This window comes from Argopecten irradians, chromosome 3 (assembly GCF_041381155.1).
Source record: "Argopecten irradians isolate NY chromosome 3, Ai_NY, whole genome shotgun sequence".
NCBI classification, from domain to species: domain Eukaryota; kingdom Metazoa; phylum Mollusca; class Bivalvia; order Pectinida; family Pectinidae; genus Argopecten; species Argopecten irradians.
This window is the reverse complement of record NC_091136.1, coordinates 38,342,412-38,370,179: the sequence shown is the minus strand read 5'-3', so window position 1 is coordinate 38,370,179 and position 27,768 is coordinate 38,342,412. Positions and strand designations below refer to the sequence as shown.

The following is a 27,768-nucleotide window of genomic DNA, read 5'->3' as shown; positions in this document are numbered from 1 at the left end:
CCTGGGTCACCTTATACAATATCATATAAAAATAAGAAATCAACATTTACTCATGACATCAAATGTTGGTGTTACAATAATCATTCTCTTCCGATAGCCCTCTCTTTCGGGAGTTGAAATAGCAAGTCAGCTCCTATGCACTAACCTTGCCTCAAATTGTCTCAAAACGTAACCCCCTAAAACCCCTCAGTCTCCAGCTGATCTCAGAGAATTCTCCCCATCTGTCACTCAAGCTAGGTTGAGGGAGATTTTCCATTGAACCATTATTAACTCGCTTTCAAGATACATGAAAGATTTTTCCAATAATATTTAAGCACATGTACAGAAGGAAATGGCCAATGGTATTTCCTGTTGGCTGATTTCCTTATAAGGTCCTTGAGCTGATAAAAAATCATTCCCTTATAGCATTCTTCTTTAGGAAATATGTTTAACACATTAAAAGAGTCAGTAGTAATTTCTTTGTTTGTAGTATTACATTGTTTAAGAGCAACAGTGGCCTAATAGTTCAGGTGCCCTCTCACTCCCTTGCCCTCCTATTCTGGGTTGCAAATTCAAACCAATGTGGGGCAGTTGCATTTTTGCTATTAAATAACAGTATTTTTTCTCAATAGGTGTTTCTGCTTTCCTCCACCGAAACCTGGCACATCCTTAAATGACCCCGATGAAAAACAAAATAAATCCACTATTTTATTTCACTATATAGATTACAACTAGAAACTTAATAAACCGTTTAATCTTTACTTAAATACAATGCTACCTACAAGGACAGTCAATGATGAGACACTTTTAACGACAAAAACAATAAATCCTTCAGTTCCCCTGAACACATCCTTGTACTGGTATGCTTTCTAATGTTTACCAAGGCACTCTGTTTAGATAGAGCCAATATTTTGTTCATTTACAACTTTAGCTTTGCTTCCCTTTTTTATTTTATTCATATTTCTAAATTATTATCATTTGTATTCAGGGTTGTTGTGACACTTTTACTTGTTTTGTAAGGGCAGGGCTATGATATCTAATACAAGTCCGGCTCACTCCACAACAGTTCTGTACCCGGAATATAAGGTCAGAGCTATTACATTTCCACACAAGTATTTACCAGTAGATCATTACAGGACATGTTTCCCTGTGTTATTGACTGTTATCCAACTATCACCAAAACTTGTTTACCGTTGTGTGTATAAACAGCAGGGCAATTATGATAGAATTGATAAAAAATGACTATACACATAAAAAGATTAGATAATCACGTTGACATTTGATCATGATTATTTAATTTTGGTAACCACAGTCACTTAAATCAGAGTTAATTTTCGACACAGTCATCATAAATGTAAATAACACTTTTAGCCAGTGAAACCACATGCCAACTGACAATATCTGGCGAAAACATAATAGTATTTACTTTCATTCTGGTTTTGAATTATGTTATATATATATTCACAGTCAGTTCACATTGTATATTATGACGACAGTGAAAATAACTGGTATGTATAAGCCATCAAGGTTTTCAGATTGACATCCACCTATAACTGGTATACAGGATCTCAGATTGACATCCACCTATAACTGGTATACAGGACCCTAGATTGACATCCACCTATTACTGGTATACAGGACCTCAGATTGACATCCACCTATAACTGGTATACAGGACCCCAGATTGACATTCACCTACAACTGGTATGCAGGACCTCAGATTGACATCCACCTACAACTGGTATACAGGACCCTAGATTGATGTCCACCTTTAACTAGTATACAGGATCCCAGATTGATGTCCACCTATTACTGGTATACAGGACCCCAGACTGACATCCACTTATTACTTGTATACAGGACCCTAGATTGATGTCCACCTATAACTGGTATACAGGACCCCAGATTGACATCCACCTATTACTGGTATACAGGACCCCAGACTGACATCCACTTATTACTTGTATACAGGACCCTAGATTGATGTCCACCTATAACTGGTATACAGGACCCCAGATTGACATCCACCTATTACTGGTATACAGGACCTCAGATTGACATCCACCTATTACTGGTATACAGGACCTCAGATTGACATCCACCTATTACTGGTATACAGGACCTCAGATTGACATCCACCTACAACTGGTATACAGGACCCTAGATTGATGTCCACCTATAACTGGTATACAGGACCCCAGATTGATGTCCACCTATTACTGGTATACAGGACCCCAGACTGACATCCACTTATTACTTGTATACAGGACCTCAGATTGACATCCACATATTACTGTATACATGACCCCAGACTGACATTCACTTATTACTGGTATACAGGACCCCAGATTGATGTCCACCTATTACTGGTATATAGGACCTCAGATTGACATCCACATATTACTGGTATACAGGACCCCAGATTGATGTCCACCTATTACTGGTATACAGGACCCCAGATTGACATCCACTTATTACTTGTATACAGGACCTCAGATTGACATCCACATATTACTGTATACAGGACCCCAGACTGACATCCACTTATTACTGGTATACAGGACCCCAGATTGATGTCCACCTATTACTGGTATATAGGAACCCAGATTGACATCCATCTATAACTGGTATACAGGACCTCAGATTGACATCCACCTACAACTGGTATACAGGACCCTAGATTGATGTCCACCTTTAACTGGTATACAGGATCCCAGATTGATGTCCACCTATTACTGGTATACAGGACCCCAGACTGACATCCACTTATTACTTGTATACAGGACCCTAGATTGATGTCCACCTATAACTGGTATACAGGACCCCAGATTGACATCCACCTATTACTGGTATACAGGACCCCAGACTGACATCCACTTATTACTGGTATATAGGACCTCAGATTGACATCCACATATTACTGGTATACAGGACCTCAGATTGACATCCACTTATTACTGGTATACAGGACCTCAGATTGACATCCACCTATAACTGGTATACAGGACCCCAGATTGACATCCACCTATAACTGGTATACAGGACCCCAGATTGACATCCACATATTACTGGTATACAGGACCCCAGACTGACATCCACTTATTACTGGTATATAGGACCTCAGATTGACATCCACCTATTACTGGTATACAGGACCTCAGATTGACATCCACCTACAACTGGTATACAGGACCCTAGATTGATGTCCACCTATAACTGGTATACAGGACCCCAGATTGATGTCCACCTATTACTGGTATACAGGACCCCAGACTGACATCCACTTATTACTTATATACAGGACCTCAGATTGACATCCACATATTACTGTATACATGACCCCAGACTGACATCCACTTATTACTGGTATACAGGACCCCAGATTGATGTCCACCTATTACTGGTATACAGGACCCCAGATTGACATCCACTTATTACTTGTATACAGGACCTCAGATTGACATCCACATATTACTGTATACAGGACCCCAGATTGATGTCCACCTATTACTGGTATACAGGAACCCAGATTGACATCCACATATTACTGGTATATAGGACCTCAGATTGACATCCACTTATTACTGGTATATAGGACCTCAGATTGACATCCACTTATTACTGGTATATAGGACCCCAGATTGACATCCACCTACAACTGGTATACATGACCCCAGACTGACATCCACCTATAACTGGTATACAGGACCTCAGATTGACATCCACTTATTACTGGTATACAGGACCCCAGACTGACATCCACTTATTACTGGTATATAGGACCCCAGATTGACATCCACCTACAACTGGTATACATGACCCCAGACTGACATCCACCTATAACTGGTATACAGGACCTCAGATTGACATCCACATATTACTGGTATACAGGAACCCAGATTGACATCCATCTATAACTGGTATACAGGACCTCAGATTGACATCCACCTATAACTGGTATACAGGACCTCAGATTGACATCCACCTATTACTGGTATACAGGAACCCAGATTGACATCCATCTATAACTGGTATACAGGACCTCAGATTGACATCCACCTAATTAACTTTAATCCTTTAGTAAATCTTAGTATGAAATGAAAGAGACAATGCAATGTCTGCCATCATCACAGCGAAAGGGACATGGCCACCTTTATACCTCTTACCATAAAATGATATTGAAATGTAAACAATGGGTGTGGCACACAAACAACCGACTACTAAATTACACATATGTACATAATGGCTGAATGCTTATTGGTGCAGTAAGTATGTACTAGTAGTCAACAAAGAGCACAGTATTTCAGGCTTGAGAAAGTGAAAAATATACAAAATAAAATTAAGATTTTATCTTATTTCATGAAAAGAGGAACAAAATAAAACAAATACACTACACATGTACTATGACCAAAAGAAAACATGAGGATAGTGCAAATTATCAATGTGTTGGTTTTTTTTCTAAGATGAAAAGAACTGAATGAAATGTTATCCAGCATGACAATAGTAAATAGTAATACCCTGGATGTGATCTAGCTGTTGACCACCTTGACCAGAACAATGAGTCTGGAGGTGATCTGTTGACCACCTTGACCAGCCCTGTGAGCTAACGTTGACCACCATGATCAGCCCTGTGAGCTAACGTTGACCACCTTGACCAGAACAGTGAGCCTGGATGTGCTCTGTTGACCACCTTCACCAGCCCTGTGAGCTAACGTTGACCACCTTGACCAGAACAGTGAGCCTGGATGTGCTCTGTTGACCACCTTCACCAGCCCTGTGAGCTAACGTTGACCACCTTGACCAGAACAGTGAGCCTGGATGTGCTCTGTTGACCACCTTCACCAGCCCTGTGAGCTAACGTTGACCACCTTGACCAGAACAGTGAGCCTGGATGTGCTCTGTTGACCACCTTGACCAGCCCTGTGAGCTAACGTTGACCACCTTGACCAGCCCTGTGAGCTAACGTTGACCACCTTGACCAGCCCTGTGAGCTAGCGTTGACCACCTTGACCAGCCCTGTGAGCTAACGTTGACCACCTTGACCAGCCCTGTGAGCTAACGTTGACCACCTTGACCAGCCCTGTGAGCTAGCGTTGACCACCTTGACCAGCCCTGTGAGCTAACGTTGACCACCTTGACCAGCCCTGTGAGCTAACGTTGACCACCTTGACCAGCCCTGTGAGCTAGCGTTGACCACCTTGACCAGCCCTGTGAGCTAGTGTTGACCACCTTGATCAGCCTAGTGTATCTACCTGGCCTTCTCACACCTGATAATAGGTTTTATTGATGTCTACAACAGTGACCTTTTCTGACAGCTGTCAGTGTAATTACTCTGATAATAGCTACTTTCCATGATCATATCATTATAATCTCTTTATTTCCTTTTTCCAGTTTTGGAAACTTTTAAAACTGAGTACATCCAGATACTGTTCTCAAAAATTTACTTGTGGCTGCATGCAGAAGAAAATCACATTGACCAGCTGATTGGTACTCAAACCCATTGTAATTCTCTGACCACAATAATGCAGACCATGCTGTCTAGTTCAAAGGCGCTACAAAATGATTTTTCGACAACATTTCAAATTGGAGAGTGTCTATGAACTCTCTTGAAGATATGTTGCCACATGAGAGCAGACCAGTCTAGTTCTCCTACCTTCAGATTCAAAACTATGAGTCTCAAAACTGCCCATAATTGCTCTACCCAAATTGCAATTTTTATCAAATCTCACCAGACCATGCATATCTCCTACAAGAAAGATTTCTTGTCAGCATTCAAAATCAACTTACCTCAGACTTCTTACTCAGAAATATTCTTGTCATAATAATATCCATAATCTGATTTACAATGAGAAATCAGAAAAAAAATCCATGAAAAAAACAATCTTTTTAAAATCCGTGTATACACAACATGTACAGTTTTCACGGTAAAACTATCAAAATAAATTCCAGAAAAAAACCTCTTTTTAAAATCAATGTATATAGACACAACATGTATATTTTCCAGGGTAAAACTATCAAACTATGACAATAAAAAATTGTGGTTGAATTCTCACGGTTTGAACAGCTTCAGGTTTGATAAGCCACAACAATACAAGCATCCGTGGTAAATGATAACATATACAGTCTATAAACACAGGTGTAATTGTCAATAATCACACTGGCTATCCTATAGCCTCCCTTGTAGCCACATTAATGCAACAATTGTGTTGTAGCAAGGTTCAATGTATTGAGCACACACCTGCTCAATTCACCTGTAACGACCCACTATACAGCCATGTTGTATAAGACTTGTTTAAACATAAGTTGATGGTGCTGTGTATGACATCGGACAATGAAATGGATGAATCCACCAATACATAAATCTATATCTACGTCACCTTTACACTGTAGATAGCATTGTCAGCATCCATCAAATTTACATCACTCATCTGTGTCAATTTTTCGGAAAAATCAATAGCAATGGATCAAAAAAGCCCTTTGGATATAAATTAAATTTTCAATTAAAAAAAAAACCAACAGAGTAATTTCTCAATGGTAGATTAAGAACAAGTGCGCTGTAAATGATACTACTAGCAGTCTACAACAGGTCGTGTCATGAAAGTGAAAAGGTGCTGAGTGACCAACTGACGTAGATAACGTGTTAATTGTCGATTACATCTTTTTCTCACCTGAGCATTCAGGTGTCAAATAAACCTGCTAATATATATCCATTTATAGTGGTACTGGACTCGGGTTCAATGTCAGAAAGTGTAAATAGTCCTCAGAGCACTAGAGGTTGCAGCATCAAGTCGTGGACAGCTTGTTGCACTTTCCTTCTATTGAAATTATGATGACCTTGCTGCACATATTCTACATCAGTTTTACCGCCACAGCAGGTCAACAAGGATACCAGTATATGTGGAGCTTCTCTGTTGTACAGATAATATTTCAATATATCCATTTCTCTTATCTTTTCACATGTCACGATATTGATTTTTTCCCTTCAGAAAAGTATAGTCTGTTTCTCAAGATAAAACTTCCAGCTAAGATATCATTTATAACTTCTCATCCACACAAGAGTGATTTGCATTGTCAATTTTTTCATTCATCTCATGTTCATGTAAATTCATACAATTCATAAACTCATTCCTGTTAGTCAAGCAAATTAAACAGAACGATAAGAATCATTGGTGAAGTCTAACATTCAATCCTAAAATGTTATCATCCAAATGTCAATATTTGTTGGAATCAAAATTGGAATTGAAACAGAACATACCTGGTTCCGATATGACAGATGAAGAATTCCAATATAGATGACTGACATGTCAATTAGAAATGTATGAGAAGGAAACATGGCGATTTTAACCTTGATCATAAATAAGTTTATACAAACATCAACTTCCTCTATAAAACGTGAATCATTTGTACATAAATCAGGATTTAACTTTTGGCTCGGTAATCTGATCCAACTAATACTGTTCCCATCAACATACATGTTGACTTTTTAATCATTTGAATCATTTGATCATTTTACATAAATCAGGATTTAACTTTTGGCTCGGTAATCTGATCCAACTAATACTGTTCCCATCAACATACATGTTGACTTTTTAATCTAAGCCATAAATCATTGAGTACACAAGTAAAGTTACTTATACACCAGCACTGTTCAATCTGTGAGTGGTGTTTGACCTGACGTACAAACTTGCCTAGGGTCACTTGTATGTTTGTATGCATAACTCGCAGACCACTTAGCATCGTTTATTTGTTTAATTTAGGTATCTACTACAGTCGCATTGCTTCCTGTTTCCTACGTCCCTGACCAGGAGATCTCCCCCCCCCGGAGATAGGGAGCACTTGGACAGCGGATATAGGACCTCACCCCAAAGTCACCCCCACTCAAAGGGCAACGGATGAAACCACCTATGGATAATACCTATTCAAGAGGTTGTCACAATATTAAATAACTTTTTTTATAGGGGAAAACAGGATGGGGGACATTTTGTTGACTTTAATTCCTGTGACTCGGACTTCCGATACACATTAATGTCCACTAGGTATATCACATCTTTCCTAGGGAGTAATAAATATCCAACTTCCTGTTATCTTTATATAAGTGGGGTAGGAAGCAGTTGACAGTCAACAGTTGCCTTTTCTCTAACTCCTTCAGGAGAAGTTACATTCTACTGAATAAGGACATATATCACAATAAAGAAATGGGTATATCATTATCATGGTGTGGTTTTATAATTATACAACTGAAAAGCAAAGATCATTTAAAGCAGGCCTCCCATGTATATAATATCACAGTATATATATGTTTGAGAGGCTGGAGTATCATAATTCTTGTTTGTCTCATTACAATTGTGGAATCAGTTAAATATAGTGCTGCCTCACTGAAATATACTACCAAAGACAGCCACAAGAATATAGCAACAAATGATGGGGGCGATAATTCCTCCTACCCCATAGAAACATCCCATTGTAATATTTGATATTGTCATTTCTTCTACCCCATAAAAACATACCATTGTAATATTTGATATTGTCATTTCTTCTACCCAATAGAAACATCCCATTGTAATATTTGATATGGTCAAGAAACATCCCATTGTAATATTTGATGTTGTCATTTCTCCTACCCCATAGAAACATCCCATTGTAATACTTGATATGGTCAAGAAACATCCCATTGTAATACTTGATATGGTCATTTCTTCTACCCATAGAAACATCCCATTGTAATACTTGATATGGTCATTTCTTCTACCCCATAGAAACATCCCATTGTAATATTTGATATTGTCATTTCTTCTACCCCATAAAACATCCCATTGATATTGATATTGGTCATTTCTTCTACCCCATAGAAACATCCCATTGTAATATTTGATATTGTCATTTCTTCTACCCAATAGAAACATCCCATTGTAATATTTGATATGGTCAAGAAACATCCAATTGTAATATTTGATGTTGTCATTTCTCCTACCCCATAAAAACATCCCATTGTAATACTTGATAAGGTCATTTCTTCTACCCCATAGAAACATCCCATTGTAATATTTGATATTGTCATTTCTTCTACCCAATAGAAACATCCCATTGTAATATTTGATATTGTCATTTCTTCTACCCAATAGAAACATCCCATTGTAATACTTGATATGGTCATTTCTTCTACCCCATAGAAACATCCCATTGTAATATTTGATATTGTCATTTCTTCTACCCAATAGAAACATCCCATTGTAATATTTGATATTGTCATTTCTTCTACCCTATAGAAACATCCCATTGTAATATTTGATATTGTCATTTCTTCTACCCAATAGAAACATCCCATTGTAATATTTGATATTGTCATTTCTTCTACCCAATAGAAACATCCCATTGTAATATTTGATATTGTCATTTCTTCTACCCAATAGAAACATCCCATTGTAATATTTGATATTGTCATTTCTTCTACCCAATAGAAACATCCCATTGTAATACTTGATATGGTCATTTCTTCTACCCCATAGAAACATCCCATTGTAATATATTGATATTGTTATTTCTTCTACCCAATAGAAACATCCCATTGTAATATTTGATATTGTCATTTCTTCTACCCATAGAAACATCCCATTGTAATATTTGATATTGTCATTTCTTCTACCCAATAGAAACATCCCATTGTAATATTTGATATTGTCATTTCTTCTACCCAATAGAAACATCCCATTGTAATATTTGATATTGTCATTTCTTCTACCCAATAGAAACATCCCATTGTAATATTTGATATTGTCATTTCTTCTACCCAATAGAAACATCCCATTGTAATATTTGATATTGGCATTTCTTCTACCCAATAGAAACATCCCATTGTAATATTTGATATTGGCATTTCTTCTACCCAATAGAAACATCCCATTGTAATATTTGATATTGTCATTTCTTCTACCCAATAGAAACATATCATTATAATATTTGATATTGTCAAATATGACAATGTAGCCACGATATATGCATTAGGTATTGATGGCTATGCATAAGATATTGATGGCTATGCATTAGGTAGTCATGGCTATGCATTAAGGGGTAGTCATGGCTATGCATTAAGGGGTAGTCATGGCTATGCATTAAGGGGTAGTCATGGCTTTGCATAAGGTAGTTATGTCTATGCATTAGGTAGTTATGTCTATGCATTAGGTAGTTATGTCTATGCATTAGGTAGTTATGTCTATGCATTAGGTAGTTATGTCTATGCATTAGGTAGTTATGTCTATGCATAAGGTAGTTATGTCTATGCATAAGGTAGTTATGTCTATGCATTAGGTAGCTATGTCTATGCATAAGGTAGTTATGTCTATGCATAAGGTAGTTATGTCTATGCATGCATAAGGTAGTTATGTCTATGCATAGGTAGTTATGTCTATGCATTAGGTAGTTATGTCTATGCATTAGGTAGTTATGTCTATGCATTAGGTAGTTATGTCTATGCATTAGGTAGTTATGTCTATGCATTAGGTAGTTATGTCTATGCATTAGGTAGTTATGTCTATGCATAAGGTAGTTATGTCTATGCATAAGGTAGTTATGTCTATGCATAAGGTAGTATGTCTATGCATAAGGTAGTTATGTCTATGCATAAGGTAGTTATGTCTATGCATAAGGTAGTTATGTCTATGCATAAGGTAGTTATGTCTATGCATTAGGTAGTTATGTCTATGCATTAGGTAGTTATGTCTATGCATTAGGTAGTTATGTCTATGCATTAGGTAGTTATGTCTATGCATAAGGTAGTTATGTCTATGCATAAGGTAGTTATGTCTATGCATAAGGTAGTTATGTCTATGCATAAGGTAGTTATGTCTATGCATAAGGTAGTTATGTCTATGCATTAGGTAGTTATGTCTATGCATAAGGTAGTTATGTCTATGCATTAGGTAGTTATGTCTATGCATAAGGTAGTTATGTCTATGCATAAGGTAGTTATGTCAATGCATAAGGTAGTTATGTCTATGCATAAGGTAGTTATGTCTATGCATAAGGTAGTTATGTCTATGCATTAGGTAGTTATGTCTATGCATTAGGTAGTTATGTCTATGCATAAGGTAGTTATGTCTATGCATTAGGTAGTTATGTCTATGCATTAGGTAGTTATGTCTATTAGTGTCTATGAAGTAGTTATGTCTATGCATTAGGTAGTTATGTCTATGCATAGGTAGTTATGTCTATGCATTAGGTAGTTATGTCTATGCATAAGGTAGTTATGTCTATGCATAAGGTAGTTATGTCTATGCATAAGGTAGTTATGTCTATGCATAAGGTAGTTATGTCTATGTCTATGCATAAGGTAGTTATGTCTATGCATAAGGTAGTTATGTCTATGCATAAGGTAGTTATGTCTATGCATAAGGTAGTTATGTCTATGCATAAGGTAGTTATGTCTATGCATAAGGTAGTTATGTCTATGCATAAGGTAGTTATGTCTATGCATAAGGTAGTTATGTCTATGCATAAGGTAGTTATGTCTATGCATAAGGTAGCTATGTCTATGCATAAGGTAGTTATGTCTATGCATAAGGTAGTTATGTCTATGCATAAGGTAGTTATGTCTATGCATTAGGTAGTTATGTCTATGCATAAGGTAGTTATGTCTATGCATTAGGTAGCTATGTCTATGCATAAGGTAGTTATGTCTATGCATTAGGTAGCTATGTCTATGCATAAGGTAGTTATGTCTATGCATTAGGTAGCTATGTCTATGCATTAGGTAGTCATGGCTATATGCATTAGGTAGTCATTCCTATGCATTAAGTAGTCATGGCTATGCATTATGTAGTCATGGCTATGCATTAGGTCATGGCTAATATCATTGCATTGGCTAGTCATAGCTATGCATTAGGTAGTCATGGCTATGCATTAAGGGGTAGTCATAGCTATGCATTAGGTAGTCATGGCTATACATTGTGTATCCATGCATGATGATGGGATCAATACCCCTGGTATATAATTTGTTATGCAGCACTGTATGATCAAGTAGATATGAATTTAATGTGTAACAGCCATCTATAAATTTTATATGATGCTGGTATGTATTTCATACATGTTGGAAGCCATGTATGTAATGTGTAATCACTAATGAAGCTATGTATGTAATGTGCAATGACTAATGAAGCCATGTATGTAATGTGTAATCACTAATGAAGCCATGTATGTAATGTGTAATCACTAATGAAGCCATGTATGTAATGTGTAATTGCTAATGAAGCCATGTATGTAATGTGTAATCACTAAATGAAGCCATGTATGTAATCACTAATGAAGCATGTATGTAATGTGTAATCACTAATGAAGCCATGTATGTAATGTGTGATCACTAAATGAAGCCATGTATGTAATGTGTAATCACTAATGAAGCCATGTATGTAATGTGTGATCACTAATGAAGCCATGTATGTAATGTGTAATTGCTAATGAAGCCATGTATGTAATGTGTAATCACTAAATGAAGCCATGTATGTAATCTAATGAAGCATGTATGTAATGTGTAATCACTAATGAAGCCATGTATGTAATGTGTGATACAATGAAGCCATGTATGTAATGTGTAATCACTAATGAAGCCATGTATGTAATGTGTAATCACTAATGAAGCCATGTATGTAATGTGTGATCACTAATGAAGCCATGTATATAATGTGTAATCATTAATGAAGCCATGTATGTAATGTGTGATCACTAATGAAGCCATGTATGTAATGTGTGATCACTAATGAAGCCATGTATGTAATGTGTAATCACTAATGAAGCCATGTATGTAATGTGTGATCACAAATGAAGCCATGTATGCAATGTGTAATCACTAATGAAGCCATGTATGTAATGTGTGATCACTAATGAAGCCATGTATGTAATGTGTAATCATTAATGAAGCCATGTATGTAATGTGTGATCACTAATGAAGCCATGTATGTAATGTGTGATCACTAATGAAGCCATGTATGATAATGTGTGATATCACTAATGAAGCCATGTATGTAATATGTAATCACTAATGAAGCCATGTATGTAATATGTAACACTAATGAAGCCATGTATGTAATGTGTAATCACTAATGAAGCCATGTATGTAATGTGTGACACTAATGAAGCCATGTATGTAATGTGTATCACTAATGAAGCCATGTATGTAATGTGTGATCACTAATGAAGCCATGTATGTAATATGTAATCACTAATGAAGCATTATGTAATATGTAACCACTAATGAAGCCATGTATGTAATGTGTAATCACTAATGAAGCCATGTATGTAATGTGTGACACTAATGAAGCCATGTATGTAATGTGTGATCACTAATGAAGCCATGTATGTAATGTGTGATCACTAATGAAGCCATGTATGTAATGTGTAATCACTAATGAAGCCATGTATGTAATGTGTAATCACTAATGAAGCCATGTATGTAATGTGTAATCACTAATGAAGCCATGTATGTAATGTGTGACCACTAATGAAGCCATGTATGTAATGTGTAATCACTAATGAAGCCATGTATGTAATGTGTAATCATTAATGAAGCCATGTATGTAATGTGTAATCACTAATGAAGCCATGTATGTAATGTGTAATCACTAATAAAGCCATGTATGTAATGTGTAATCACTAACAAAGCCATGTGTGTAATGCGTAATCACTAACGAAGCCATATATGTAATGTGTAATCACTAAATGAAGCCATGTATGTAATCACTAATGAAGCATGTATGTAATGTGTAATCGCTAATGAAGCCATGTATGTAATGTGTTATCAGTAATGAAACATGTATGTAATGTGTAATCACTAATGAAGCCATGTATGTAATGTGTAATCACTAATGAAGCCATGAATGTTATGTGTGATCACTAATGAAGCCATGCATGTAATGTGTAATCACTAATGAAGCCATGTATGTAATGTGTAATCACTAATAGCTACAGTAATTACAGGTACCCACAAGAGGCTGTCCTCACCTGAATTCATTGTCATCAATATCCTACACAATTGATTTCCTGGGAGGACGATTAGTTACTCCCATTGTATGATGGATTATTTATATTTCTGCCTAGTGTCCACTTGACCACCAGCGGACAGCGCCAGTGGTCCACCATTATCACTGCCATATTGACTAACAACCTAAATATTCCAACTAAATCAAAGCATCCTCAGCTTGATACTGTTACACTAGCCAGTCTAGTATCATATTGTCTATCACACTTTAGTAAAACAACTCTTGACATACATTGGCTCTAATAGGCTACACTATCCAGTCTTTTCAGACAGAACATTTTCAATCAAACTCCTTTAATAGTTTGTAATAATCTTGTGTAAAACAAGGAACATTGCTGCCAATTAATGTCCATATTTCAGGTTAATGCATAAATCCAAATTACTACCAGTGATGTACACACACACACACACACTTGTAAATGAATATGTACATGAACATGAATTTATACATCTTATACATGATAATTTGTCCAATTAGAAAACAATGTCTCACCTTTTTCTTCCACATCGTTTTTCTCTTGCGAGGCCATTATCACTTTCACATTGTAAATAAAATCCAAGAGAACACAGCCTTAATATTCCTGATAGTACAGCATTATAGAACATTTATCAAGTTTGGTAGATAGTAAGTACCAATAAGTATGGTGACAGACTTCCATCTGGCTTAACATGTACTCCTATAGGCTTCCAGGTTCAATACAGAATGAAACGTCATTCGCCACACTGCTCACATCAATCAAAAGGAATCTAATGCTCCACTCAACTACACTTAGCCTAGGGTGACATTTAGCTCTCTCCTGCCCGACACACATATACATGTGTGACGACTCTCATGTAAACGCTACTCTTAATCAACGTTTTACAATTGTTTCCACTAGGATAAATAAATGTCATCAAAGTCTGGCTCCACAGTTCATTAATTTATGCTTTTGGAACAAAAGTCTGTGAAAATTAAACCTCAGCGCTAAATGTAAACTTTCTGCTAATGGTTGTTGTCAAAATCGTGGTGGTGCCCGAGGCCGTTGATTTTATCGCTGTATTATACTATATCTACTAGACAATAGAGGAAGTAGATCAAATTATCCAGGAGTAATAAGCCTGTCCGGTATTTGTCAAAATGTTTAATTTTCCTGCAGGTACAGACAGCTGTATTTAACAGCTGGTAAAGTGATTATTGTTAAGATAAGAAAATTAGCTGTAGATTTTTATACCTGGTTCAGGTATTAGATGTGCTCCATGAATTATGAATTGACCTTGTAGCTATAAGTGTCACACCAAAAGAATGTCTATACCTTTAATTTCACCTAATCCAGACATATCAACACAACAATTTTCAGTTCAATAATACATGCAAATAAAATATGCTTTCACATAATTTCATGTCTTTTAAACAGATTTCCAATGGCAAATAATAAGCAAAGAAAATAAACCTGCAGAACAACATCTGTATAAACTTATTTGAAATCCTATTACATATTCATATTGTGGTATTTATGGGGTTTTTTTTCAGTATCAATTTATTTTGAGTGTGGAAATGTTACTGATTTCATCTGTAGCAGAATTAGACTGGGTTGATTATGATCATTGGCGACCAGGTGGCTCAATCGGTAGAGCATATGGCTAGTGTTTGGTGGTTATGGGTTAGAGCCCTGGTCTGGCCACTACATATTTTCACTCTCTACGATTGATCCAAAATCTGGTAGCCACCTTTACATCTTTCAGTTCGTGCAATAGTTGAGCAAATTTTTTCTTTTGAAAATTGTCCAAAAAAAAAATTGTTCTTGTAAAATGTTAATCAAAATTCCTTTCTGAATTGAATGTTCATAATCTAAAATTCAAATATCCTACAGATTATTTCACTGATTAAATCATAATTGACTAATAGTTTATCCATTTCCGCTGATCAATTTAAATCTAACAATTTTTATTCCAAGATGACATTGAGATTTTTGTGTGTAGTGCGATACCTGGTATGAGATGGTAACCACGGTGACACTGTCCTTCTACATCAATACGACAGACACGACCATATATAGATTCCATACCGAGTGTTGGGTGATATTTAAAGTAACATGTCATCAATAATGAAATATCCTTAACTTTTCTCCATTAGAATCAACTCCTTTGAAATAGAAATCCTACACATTAAGAAAATCAAGTGATACGAAACTGCATGCTGATAGTTTCTCTCAGGCAATGCCCTAATGATGGACCAAAAACGCAACGTCACTATCAGACTGGAATCTTAACTGGAGTCCATAAAAGACAAAAAGGAATCTTTAAATAGAAAGTTCATTCAAAGGAATAAGAGATTCGGACACATAATCTACTTTAACAAGGAGGATCAAATGTCAAAGGGTTTCACTAAAGCCGATAGACCATCAGGGAATCTTTACCTACAATTATTGTCGTCTAGTGATAAATTGAAGGAGATATTCATCAACCAGACAAAAAATGTCTATTGATAACAATGGATGATCAAGATGACATTTACCCATTTTTCACTAAATAATTTTTTTATATATTTTCCTTTTTTAATCCATAAACTGTTATATTTCCTAAGTATTCATGGGTACGTTCTCTCCTGGTTTGGAGCTTTCAATTAAGTATATTTTTGCTAGTTATATTCTTGTTTGGCCTTTGAGATAGCAATTTCAATAAAGTATAAACCAATTTTATTGTTTTTATATTTGTGGTTCACCAACAAGTGGCCCATGGGCTGTAATGGTCACCTGAGTTCAGATATAGAATGAAACAAAGATATATACTATAGATATATATACTAACACTATACTGGCCCTTGAAGTTGGTCAGTGATTTTATAGATTTGACTTTTTAATCTATAAAGAGTATTTGCTTCTATCAAACTTTTAAACTCAGAATATTTTCTAAAGTTTTAGTCATTTTGACTCTGTTTGGCCCTGCCCCTCTGGACCCCTAGGGGGTCAGTGAGGACCGATATGGATATTCAAATGCTATAACTCAGGCTAATAATGCTAATCAAGTTTGATTCATTTCCTATGAAAGTTGAAAAAATAATGTTCATTAATGTGTTTTCCTTATATATAAACTAAAGTAAACTTGACCCCCTCCCCAGAGGGAAACGTGAGACCCCAGGGTTATATAATTCACAATTTTTATAAAACACCTTAAGACCTTTCCATCTATAAAGTGTGAGTATTTGATTCTACCATTTCCCGAATTTTAGAAGATTTTTGAAGTTTTAGCCAGGACCAGTATGGATATGATGTTAAAATGCTATCTCAGGCTAATCATTCTAACCAAGTTTGATTCATTTCCTATGAAAATTGAGCAAAAAATGCTCATAAATGTGCTTTACCTATATAAAATACAGTACACTTGACCCCCAAATAATTCACAATTTTGATTGGCCTCATGCCTTAGAAGGTTTGCGCAAAATTTCATTGAAATTGCTTCAGAAGTTTTGGAGAAGAAGTCGAAAATGTAAATTGTTTATGGACATACCATGGATGACGCACGTAGCCCGACGACGGACAAAAGGCGATTAGAATATGGTAGGTCACTTGAGACTTCGTCTGTGGTGACCTAAAACCAATGAAAGTTTTTTACTAATTGTAAATATTCTGTTCCTGTCGCTGCATTTTAAGATGCTAGGATGCTCTATGTTTTATTTATTCCATGGCGGATCACTGACTGAACGTTACATACTCCTACACGTGTATGAGGTCTTCTTCCACCCTGATTACATTGGTTGGATAGCGACACTCGTACGAGATCTGTATGTCCGCGATGTTGCTGGCAGCGCCCGATTATTTGTCGGTGGGTTTAAACATTTCAAAGACAATTTAAATGGCAAGATATATATAAACGATTACTGAATGACTTACTTGTTGATTAGATATTAAAGCATTCCTGCAAATAATTTTGTATGACACCACCCATATATTGTTAAATCCATGTTAAATGGTATGCTATGGTTAATACAAAACACAAAATTTTAATTTAGCGAAATGCATAATGGAAATGACGCTTACTTCATGCCGCTTGTTTTGCATACACATTTTGATAACTCCTTATTTTCATAAAACCTCAATATTCCTATTCAAATTAAAAATGGTGGTCAATACAAGTGAAAATACGATGAAAGTATTAAAAAATGCATTTATCACAGCTTCTTGGAATTATTTTTTGGAAGAGTTTTGCAAATATGTGTATTTATGATATATAAATCCAAAAAGATAGGTGAAAACATATAAAACGTGACTTTTGATACATTTTACACCATTTTGATCAGCTGTGGCTGTGCTCGTTAGAGGTCACACGACGCAATGTTAAAAATTATCTCGTCATGTTAACCTCTAACATTGTTGGAGTACATTTTATAGTGAAATCACAGTGAAATATACAACCAGATAGATTACCACATCTGGTGACAACGGTGATTACTAAAGGAAAAATAACAGTGATTCCATCAATTACACATACAGTGATAGATAATATATATATTGATATGAAATCCTTGACACAGTTGGCTTATAGAAGTGTTCAACCTCATCAGCTGTTCCTCCACTGGAGGGCAGTCACAGGTGCCACATGTGTGAGATAAAGTACAGTATCAGATGTCATGGTTATCAGCATATTTGGTTGGTATATTTGCAGGTTTCTGGATTAAACAGGTTTTAGTTACTATAATTAATAAGGAAAATGCCATACAATTAAGCCTCCAGAAAGAAATGTAGAACTAAAGTGGAGAAGGTCTTATTTTGAAATATACTGTATTCGGCGTAATTAGCACCCAGGGCGCTTAAAAATTTGTAACAAAGGTTTAACTCTTTCTGCACTTATAACATATTAATCTGCTACAGTTAACATGCATATTTCCTTCAACCTTTGAGAATTGAATTATTATATAGTGATTCACACGTAAAAGAATCACATGTTCCTTTAATATGGGATAAAATGCTGATGTTAGAGGCATCACATGTTGTAAATGTTTATATAACTTGTCCAGAAAAAAAGGGAGGGGCGCTTATGGGAGAGGGGCATTAATTACAGCGAATACCGTACCCAAAATTTTGCCAACCAATTTCTTGACATCATCTGTTGACCCAGGAGTTACTTTCAATGCTTAAAATCAAAACGAGAAAAAAATTAAAGTTCTGTCATTTCATTCCTTGAAATATCACATCAGCAGTCAGAAGATTTAATACCATGATGGGATAAATGAGAACAATGTCATTAGAAATGTGTATACCTGCTTTCATACATCAAAGTTGGACACAAAGGAATACAGTGGGAGTTGGGAGTGAGCAGGATGGTTAGGAGGCATGTATATTTGCCCAAGCCATGTAATAGGTAAATAAAATGGAGGTTTGTAACACATTCTTTCATAATGCATTACTACTTTTTTACACTTTAATGGTGTTACAGTGTAGGCAAATGATACAGCTTTGGTGCACGCCTGTGACTGTTTGAAACAAACAGAATTGCTGATCTCTGACCTTTGGGTCAAGGCTTGATTCCAAGGGCCTTAACGATCTTTGGTGCCCATCTTGAATTTGGACAGACATGGCAATATTTATGGGAGGGTCTAAAAATAACAACAGCTTTCAGGCTGACTTTCCTTTCAATTCATACATATTTTCAACACAGGTGGAACTGAAGAAAAAATTTTCAATGTGTATTATAAGATTGAAAGTTTCATCAAAGTCCCACTGGCAGAACTAAAATGTGTTTTCAAGATGGTGACCATCCTGGATTTTGGATTGACCCGAAAAATAACAATACTTGGACAAGACCCTGTCAGGATTATTTCAGGCAAGTTTCAGCTAAATTGCACAGGTAGAACTTGAGACAAATTTTAAAATGTGAGGACAAAGCATGATGAGTAGAGGTCATCCTGACCCTTCAGGTGAGATGACCTAATAAAGTTCAGGCACTAGGTCTATAAATAATTCAGGTTACACTGCATGTATCCAAGAATTAATAGTCGACAGCTACCCAACAAATAGCCGTCTTCTTTCAGATATAAGTAGTATAGTATTGGTACCAAGGAGAGACAGGCAGTCTCACTTTCTATTTGATGTTAAGAATGCCTGAAATATAGGCCACAGCAATGTATTTTTATCATGAACAGGACAAGCGGCAAACTTCCGATCTATTATCAGACCTAGGTAGTGTTTTCTACTTAAAGTGCTGGACAGCTAAAAGAGGATGTAAAATGATACGATGACCTATATCTGGGTTGTTTGATCTCCTATAGGCTGAGATAGCATTAGTAATTCGGTCAGGTTAATTAAGGATCAAATAAGTCCTTCTGTTCTATATATACAAAGTCTTATTTCTGACGACCCCCTATGTACTCTGACAATACTCGCATTATTACACTTTATATGGAAAAACTATTAATATTGTAACAACAATTACCCGAGTTTATTACAAGATTGAAACTGAAACATGCTGATGATAATCAGCAAAACATAATTTTTCTAAGCATTTCAAGAAGCAATTTACACATATATAAAGAAATTGGTGTATGGAGAAAAATGTTGAATTTTCATTCTATTAGACCATGTCCATCTGCTGCTGGGTCAGAGTCGACAGTCAAAGACAATTTTCATGGTTTTAGTATTCCATGTAACTACATGTATTATTGTAATCAAACAAATAATGTCAAAAAATTAATTTCCCTATATAACTTATTGTGGACTTCATACACTCTGAAAAGTGGTAAGCCTGATTCTTCAGGGTCAAGAAATTTATAATTCTGATTAAGAACTCTTGCTACAATGTAATACCATTCCATGAACACTGTCAAATTCCAATAGAACAATTATTGCCCTGCAGCTTTTCAGGATCCTTAGAGTGAGGACAATATCCTTCATAATTTTTACTAGCGATTTTGGAGAAAAAGTCACAAATGAAGCTGGCCAACAGCTGATATATTACATGTGACAACAAACAAAAGGTGTTGGTCAGAAGAGTTCATTACATAACATACATATTGATGACATCATTATCTAGTGCATATGTGACCTGTCTTGCAGATGTGGAGGGATATTATCTTTTCCCTAGCAACCATGGCCATAGGATGTGTAGTTTTGGAGAGATAAATTTGAGAAACAAAAGTCCATTAAGTTGGCCAGTACCTCTAATTGCTTCCCTGTACCTCTTGGTAACAGAGAAGAGACTTTAGTTTTGATACTGTCAATCACTTCATTTCACATATCGCTATACAAAATTGTCGACATATTCACGAAAAGATGAATTCCCAATCACAGGCTCTTTATAATCATGCACTGATGTACATGTGTACATAAATGTATTATACTTTTTTTTATAAAATATTTGAATTCACTTTCAAGCTGTAACATCATAGTATGCAAAAAGTCGTACCTCACCAAAACAAAGTGGTTTACAATAATAAATGTCAAGGTCATTTATCTCAATAAAATGGGCAGATCTCTATCCCAGCTTACTACATGTGCCTGTATAGTTTGACCTTGAATGAAGGTCAAGAACATGTCCATCCTTCCGCTTGCGAGTAATTTTTTTGCTGTTGTGAGGCAAAAACAAACACAAATTATTATTTTTAGATTTCGTTAAAATGTCAACTGAAAATAAAAATTTGGGGAAAATGCCCGTTTCCAGTTTTGATTTTAGTCAATTGTGGAAAGCATCATCTCAACGCTTGACTCACAGCCGATAATCTGATCTCGCTATCGCTCAAGCGCCGCAAAGACCATGACTATACATCAATCAATCGAAAGGTGATGAAGGTTTTCGATCTTTTTTTCTCTGAAATATGATGGGGTGAGGGTGGCTGAAAAGTTGTCAAATTCAGTCGTATGTGTTTCGATCATTCAGAATGAAACGATAATATATCCATATGCATTCCAAGTATGTAAACCAAACTTATTCGCAGTATTTCGAAGGCCTTTTTTGACCATTGCCCAAGATACAGTCGATTTACGACACTTTAATAATAATAGCTGTTTGGAATAAAACTCAGATCAAATGTTTTCTTTCTAAATAAATGACTCGCCTGTTGAGGTAAACTTAGGAATAGAATGTTAGAGAGCTTTTTTTGGATTTTGAGCATTCTTTGAGTTCAAACTTTAAGATTATAAAAAAATGAAAAGTTTCAAAAGTTAATGCCTTTGACATCATGATGTCGACGATTAAAACTGATGCTAGAATATCCCAATCCAAGTGAGTGTACCGGATGTGAAGGTTATTTAAGGTTAATTTATTAAAATCTGCTGAAATACTTCTGATATTAAATAAATTGAATCATTTTTTTAAATGTAATATTTAAAATCTATATACATTAATTTGATTGAACATATATTTTTGCACTCTCTTTCATAGTCAAATAGTGTATTACAGTAGAAATGTTTTTCTTCTGTTTAACTAAATTTCCAAAATTATAAATATTATATAACAGACTGTGTACCGATAATGTAGTTATGGTAGTACAGTTATGACATAGCTTTGATTAATGAAAGTATGAATCCCCATTATGGTCAATCCTGACTTACAGAGAATGGCAAGGCAAGATCAAAATGGATATAAGTCAAAGTTTGAAGAATTGTCTGTACTGTTGTCTGGGTGTTGTGTATATGTAGGGTATTCATAAATTCAAAACAGAAAACTACATGAAGTTTACAATACAATGTATAAAAAGGCTATCAAATGTTCCTTTATAAAGGCTATATATTATATGGAGCAACAGTATTTAATAGATTTATAATTTTACAACAGATACGCTGAAAAACATAATTTCCCCATATTCCAATCAGACAATCCTTTTAATGATTTTTAATGGTGAAATATGTTTGTGCTCCATACCAATGAATCAATGATAATGCGACTATTTTTGAAATATTGTCTATTCTACCACTTACAACAACAAAACTGGTCAAAGTGTAAGCATCCCAGACAAAGCGTGGGCTCTAGCTGTGTTATTTTTTTTGTGTTTGTTTTTTTTCCTTGCTGGCTGATAGGTTTTTGAGATTCCAAAGGACACAAAACAGGAAAAACACAACTATGGCCTAACCACATGAATACAAATAAATAGTGTCATGTGCTCCAATACAGGCATTAAATATCCAGCCATTTGTAAAATCTATAAAGACAAAGTTACCTATCTGTTACACCTTTAAAAGTATAGTAAGCTATTTGTATATCACGTACACAGAAAATATAGATAGATATTAGTGACACCGACTGACATACAGTAAAGGAAACAGTAAATCTGTATAGGAAATATATTAAATATAATAAACCAATGTTGACACCTATGTGTATATATATATGTAAACAATATATTTGTTATACACAAAATAAAAGACATGATTGTGTTACAAAGACAAATATATTAAGAATATACATACAACATAGATACCAGTAGTCACCAATTCACACCATGTCAAAATTACAGACAATAGAAGGGCTGTATTTGTTTACACATTTATAGACAATTTGTGTTAGATATATAGCCAATATAAAAAGCTATTTGTGCCACCTACCCAGGTATATATTTCTTACAATACGATAGCTACTTAATAAAAATCGTGCTATTTGTGGCACCAATATATGTACCTGTACATACAATGAGGGAAGCTATTTGTAAATCCTTTACAGACAATACAAAAAGCTATTTGTGTCACCAATTACACAATGAGGAAAGCTATTTGTAACTCCTTTACAGACAATACAAAAAGCTATTTGTGACACCAATTACACAATGAGGAAAGCTATTTGTAACTCCTTTACAGACAATACAAAAAGCTATTTGTGTCACCAATTACACAATGAGGAAAGCTATTTTAAACTCCTTTACAGACAATACCAAAAGCTATTTGTGTCACCAATATACACAATGAGGGAAGCTATTTGTAAAGCCTTTATAGACAATACCAAAAGCTATTTGTTTTACCAATATACACCATGTCACAATTACTAATTTACAGACAATACAAAAAGCTATTTGTGTCACCAATATACACAACGAGGAAAGCTATTTGTAACTCCTTTACAGACAGTTTAGCTAGCTATCTGTGACATATTTCTAGGCTATTTAGTTTACTATCTGTGACACATTTCTAGGCTATTTAGTAAACTATCTGTGACACATTTCCTGGCTATTTATTTAGCTATCTGTGGCACATTTCTGGCTATTTAGTTAGCTATCTGTGTCACGTTTCTGGCTATTTAGTTACCTATCTGTCTCACTTGTAGACCAGCTTACCTGTCTCATCACTGCACATTTCTGAACGTCGTCTTTCCACTTGTCCTTCCACTTTACCTAGATCTGTGACAATGCTACACAAGGATACAGCAGGGAATGGCACACATGTGAAACATGGCTGTATATATATCTAGGTCAAATCTCCTTCAAAACGAAATTCCCTAACATACATCAATAAAAAGCAGCTGAGAAAGTTGTGTTTTTTGTGTGTTTGCTATGTGACAGCTGTCAGCCATAAGGCTACCCCACACTAGTCCCTGCTTCTCCTCACTACACGGCAGGGTTGGAGCCTTTTATCTCTGACATGTCTACACATTTGTGAACCATGATGTATGTCTCCATTTTGAAAACGATTCCCTTGTCACCATGGTTTTTGGTTAGCAGAACAACAGAGAGCTGTACCGTTCAAAATCCACATATGTCCAGCTGAAAGCACCTTGACTACCAATTTCAGCTGGACACTGCTAAACGTTTTTTTGCTTATCTGTAATAAATGCAGCAGTATTTAAGCAGTCAATGCTAGTATTTGAAGTGTGAGGTTGCAGCAGCCAGCACAGTATGGAGTGGTGTGTCCAGGCTTCTCATGTCATCTGCTGGTCAGAGCCACTGAGGCCTGTTAGTGGCTGTGGTCACCATCTTCCTGCTGCCACAAGGACCACTGTGCCATTGCATTCTCGCAAACCCTTGTGGACATTATTTCTCCTGTTTTACTTTAAAATAGAAATGCATCATCATCACCAGCAGCAGCAGCGGCAGCAGCAGCACACGACACTGAACACAAACCAGCAGCCACACAGCTTGGAATAGACCAAACAAGCTTTGATTTCCAAATGGAATTATTCTCGGCTACACTGTCTCTATACAGTATATTTAGAGCATCAATGTAGAAAGATCGCACACCTATAAAACACTGCACTTACGTCAAAGCGCCATCAGTCTTGCTTTGTGTATTGATCCAGTTTGCCTGCCTATATCTGGCTCAGGCCGGCCGCTCAGCTAAAGCAGCACATCTCTTTATACAAGTATGATATTGTCCTAGCCAGGTGCCTAGCTAGGTCACTGGACCAAATCCTTGCTTTATCACTAACACCCTTCCAAGTCACCAGTGCATTAGTGATCAGCTGCAAATATAGACCTGAAGGTGACAATATGAAGCTATAAATACATAGACTGCATCGCTTTAAGCAGCCAGTTTAGCAGAGCTTCAGTCAAGATCTAGATCTCGCAGCCAGCATTATATTAATTTATGAACCTCCTAGTTTATTATCAGCTTGTACCGAAATATGGAGCTGAGAAGTTGGTGGCTGTGTAGTACAAAGGGAATGCAGTATGTGTCTCCTTGTGTGTTCCATCAGTGGATGTCAAGGCATTCAATATGTTTTTCATTAATTCAGAAACCTATGAATGTATTCATAAGTTATCACAATATTTAAGTCAGTTTTTATACCCTGGCCCAGTAGTCGAAAAGGTGATAAATTTGTTTATACTTCAAAACATGCTGCATGTTTAATTCTGAAAACAGATAGAGATATAAATAATAACTCTTATGGTTTTGCTACAAATATGTCAAGTTAGTTGAAAAGTTTTATTTGTATTTTAATATTTGCGTTAAACATTGCTTATCTTGGTTTAACACTCTTCTTTATCAACTTGGTTTATATATCCCTACTACATAACATGCCTAACTAGTTATCTATAAAAGATGTTAACAACAATACGCCTTCCTTTGCCATCCCAGAAATAGATATGTGCTAAATATAATGTCTCTGCAACAGCCTAATCATTACTTGCACCACACTAATAAGTCTATATATAATTACTTCAGCTTTCTTCAGGACTATATATAAAACAACAATAGCATCGTCTGAATTCACTGAGCCTTATTTCAACATAAAGTTTACATCAACAAAGAAGCATTTAATATGATATTGCAGCTATATGTCTTAACCAGTGTCCATCACAACAGTAACTTAAAGATGCTTCACCGCTGACAAATGGTATTTTTTCACTATCAAAAACAGGAGTAGACAATTTAGTATTTTTCTTCAGTTACAAAAGTTTCTTACTTTATACCATTACCACCATTGAAAAGTTTGAGCTTCTAATCTTACTTCACTTTAAAATCATGAAAAATAATTAATTGCATCCCGAAAAAATTCTGTGGCACTATATCCTATATGGAATGAAGAACTGGTTGCGCATACACCGAAGGCGAAATAAATTATTTTATATTATTTTTTGTGTTAATTAGGCATATATATACATGATTAAACACCAATAATTGTTCATTTATGCTCTGTCGGCGGTAGAGCATCTTTAACTATAACACAGTAATTAATTCATCAATTTGTCATAAGCAGAAAATTTTAAACAAAAAGATTCATTTCAAGCTAGCAATCTTTCTGTCAATAATTTGTTTTCTATTCAATTTTGAAGGTTTAACTTAAATCATAAAACAAATTGAGCACTCAGGTATCAAATCTAAAGATAATTCAAAAGTCCTCATTGTTCATAGAACACCATCACTCTCTCCTTGTCCATCCGTTTGTCTTCAAAACATTTGGTAGGAAATGTCTTTAAAAATCATTTACAGCAAATACTGATTTAATTTTAAAATTTTAATTAGTTGTTCCAAATAATGAATAAAGAATTTAAGATTGACTTTGAGTTTGACAGTTTGGTGTGTGTATTAAACAGTTGGTGGACATTGTGATATATCAACATGTACCATGGTACAGAATTTTATAATAAATATACATGTTGTGTTAGTACTAAAATATTGTGACAAGGTATTATGTCAACATAAGGTAAGATTTACTGAAAGGACTTTGTATAAAACATAATTTAATTAGTAGTCCTGCATGACTGATTTCATGAATAAATAAATACACTCAGCTATATGCAAAGTGCTGTGATGTGACTTGTACATATTTCAACTTTCAATTGAAAACAAATACAGTACTGAAAACCTCAATTTTACTGAAAAGATTTAATTATGCTTTTTATTCAAAGTCACAAGAGGTACATATGCTAAAATTGTTTAATGAGTTTTGTTTTACTGATCAAGAAAGGACCATGGCAGAGATCTGATATTAGAAATAAACATGGACAATTTGCAAGGTCACTGAGGTCAAATATGCTTAAATATTTAACACTGACTAGTGCTCCAGATACCTGGTATCTAGTACAATCATAACTTACATTGTGAAAATATGTAAAAAAAAAAAAAATCCTTTAGACAAATTGAGTCGTAAACAAACCTCCCATGAAAATAGCAATACAACTCAAATTACTAAGATAATAGGTATCGAAACAATATGTAAAATAGTTTCAGCTTTAGGGATGCCTTTATATTCTGCATCATACAGTGGTACTAAATGATGTACTAACAATATTGATAAATACTATGGCCTGGCATTACACCGATTCATGCTTCAGAAGTTAATCAAGGTAGTGTTTGTCGCTCCTGCAGATACTTGTATTTGTCTAATACTGGGTCACGAATAGCAAGGTACCCAGTAACTGTTTA

At 35.5% G+C, this 27,768-nt stretch overlaps 1 protein-coding gene across 8 annotated transcripts in view; it reads right to left on the bottom strand.

The window, feature by feature from the left end:
- LOC138318492 (ras guanyl-releasing protein 3-like) overlaps window positions 1-27,768 on the bottom strand; it is an 80,504-nt gene that overhangs the window by 42,738 nt on the left and 9,998 nt on the right. The window contains exon 1 of one of the 8 annotated variants that reach the window (XM_069260898.1): window positions 24,240-25,200. The exons of 1 other annotated variant lie outside the window; for it this stretch is intronic. In XM_069260898.1, coding sequence (XP_069116999.1) covers window positions 24,240-24,258 — 19 coding nt within the window. In that variant the 5' untranslated portion in view covers window positions 24,259-25,200. Of the gene's footprint in view, window positions 1-5,766; window positions 5,785-6,032; window positions 6,051-6,647; window positions 6,667-7,234; window positions 7,254-14,498; window positions 15,046-24,239; window positions 25,201-27,768 lie in introns of those variants that run through there. 6 more of the 8 variants (XM_069260905.1, XM_069260897.1, XM_069260902.1 and 3 more) reach the window with 6 other exon arrangements.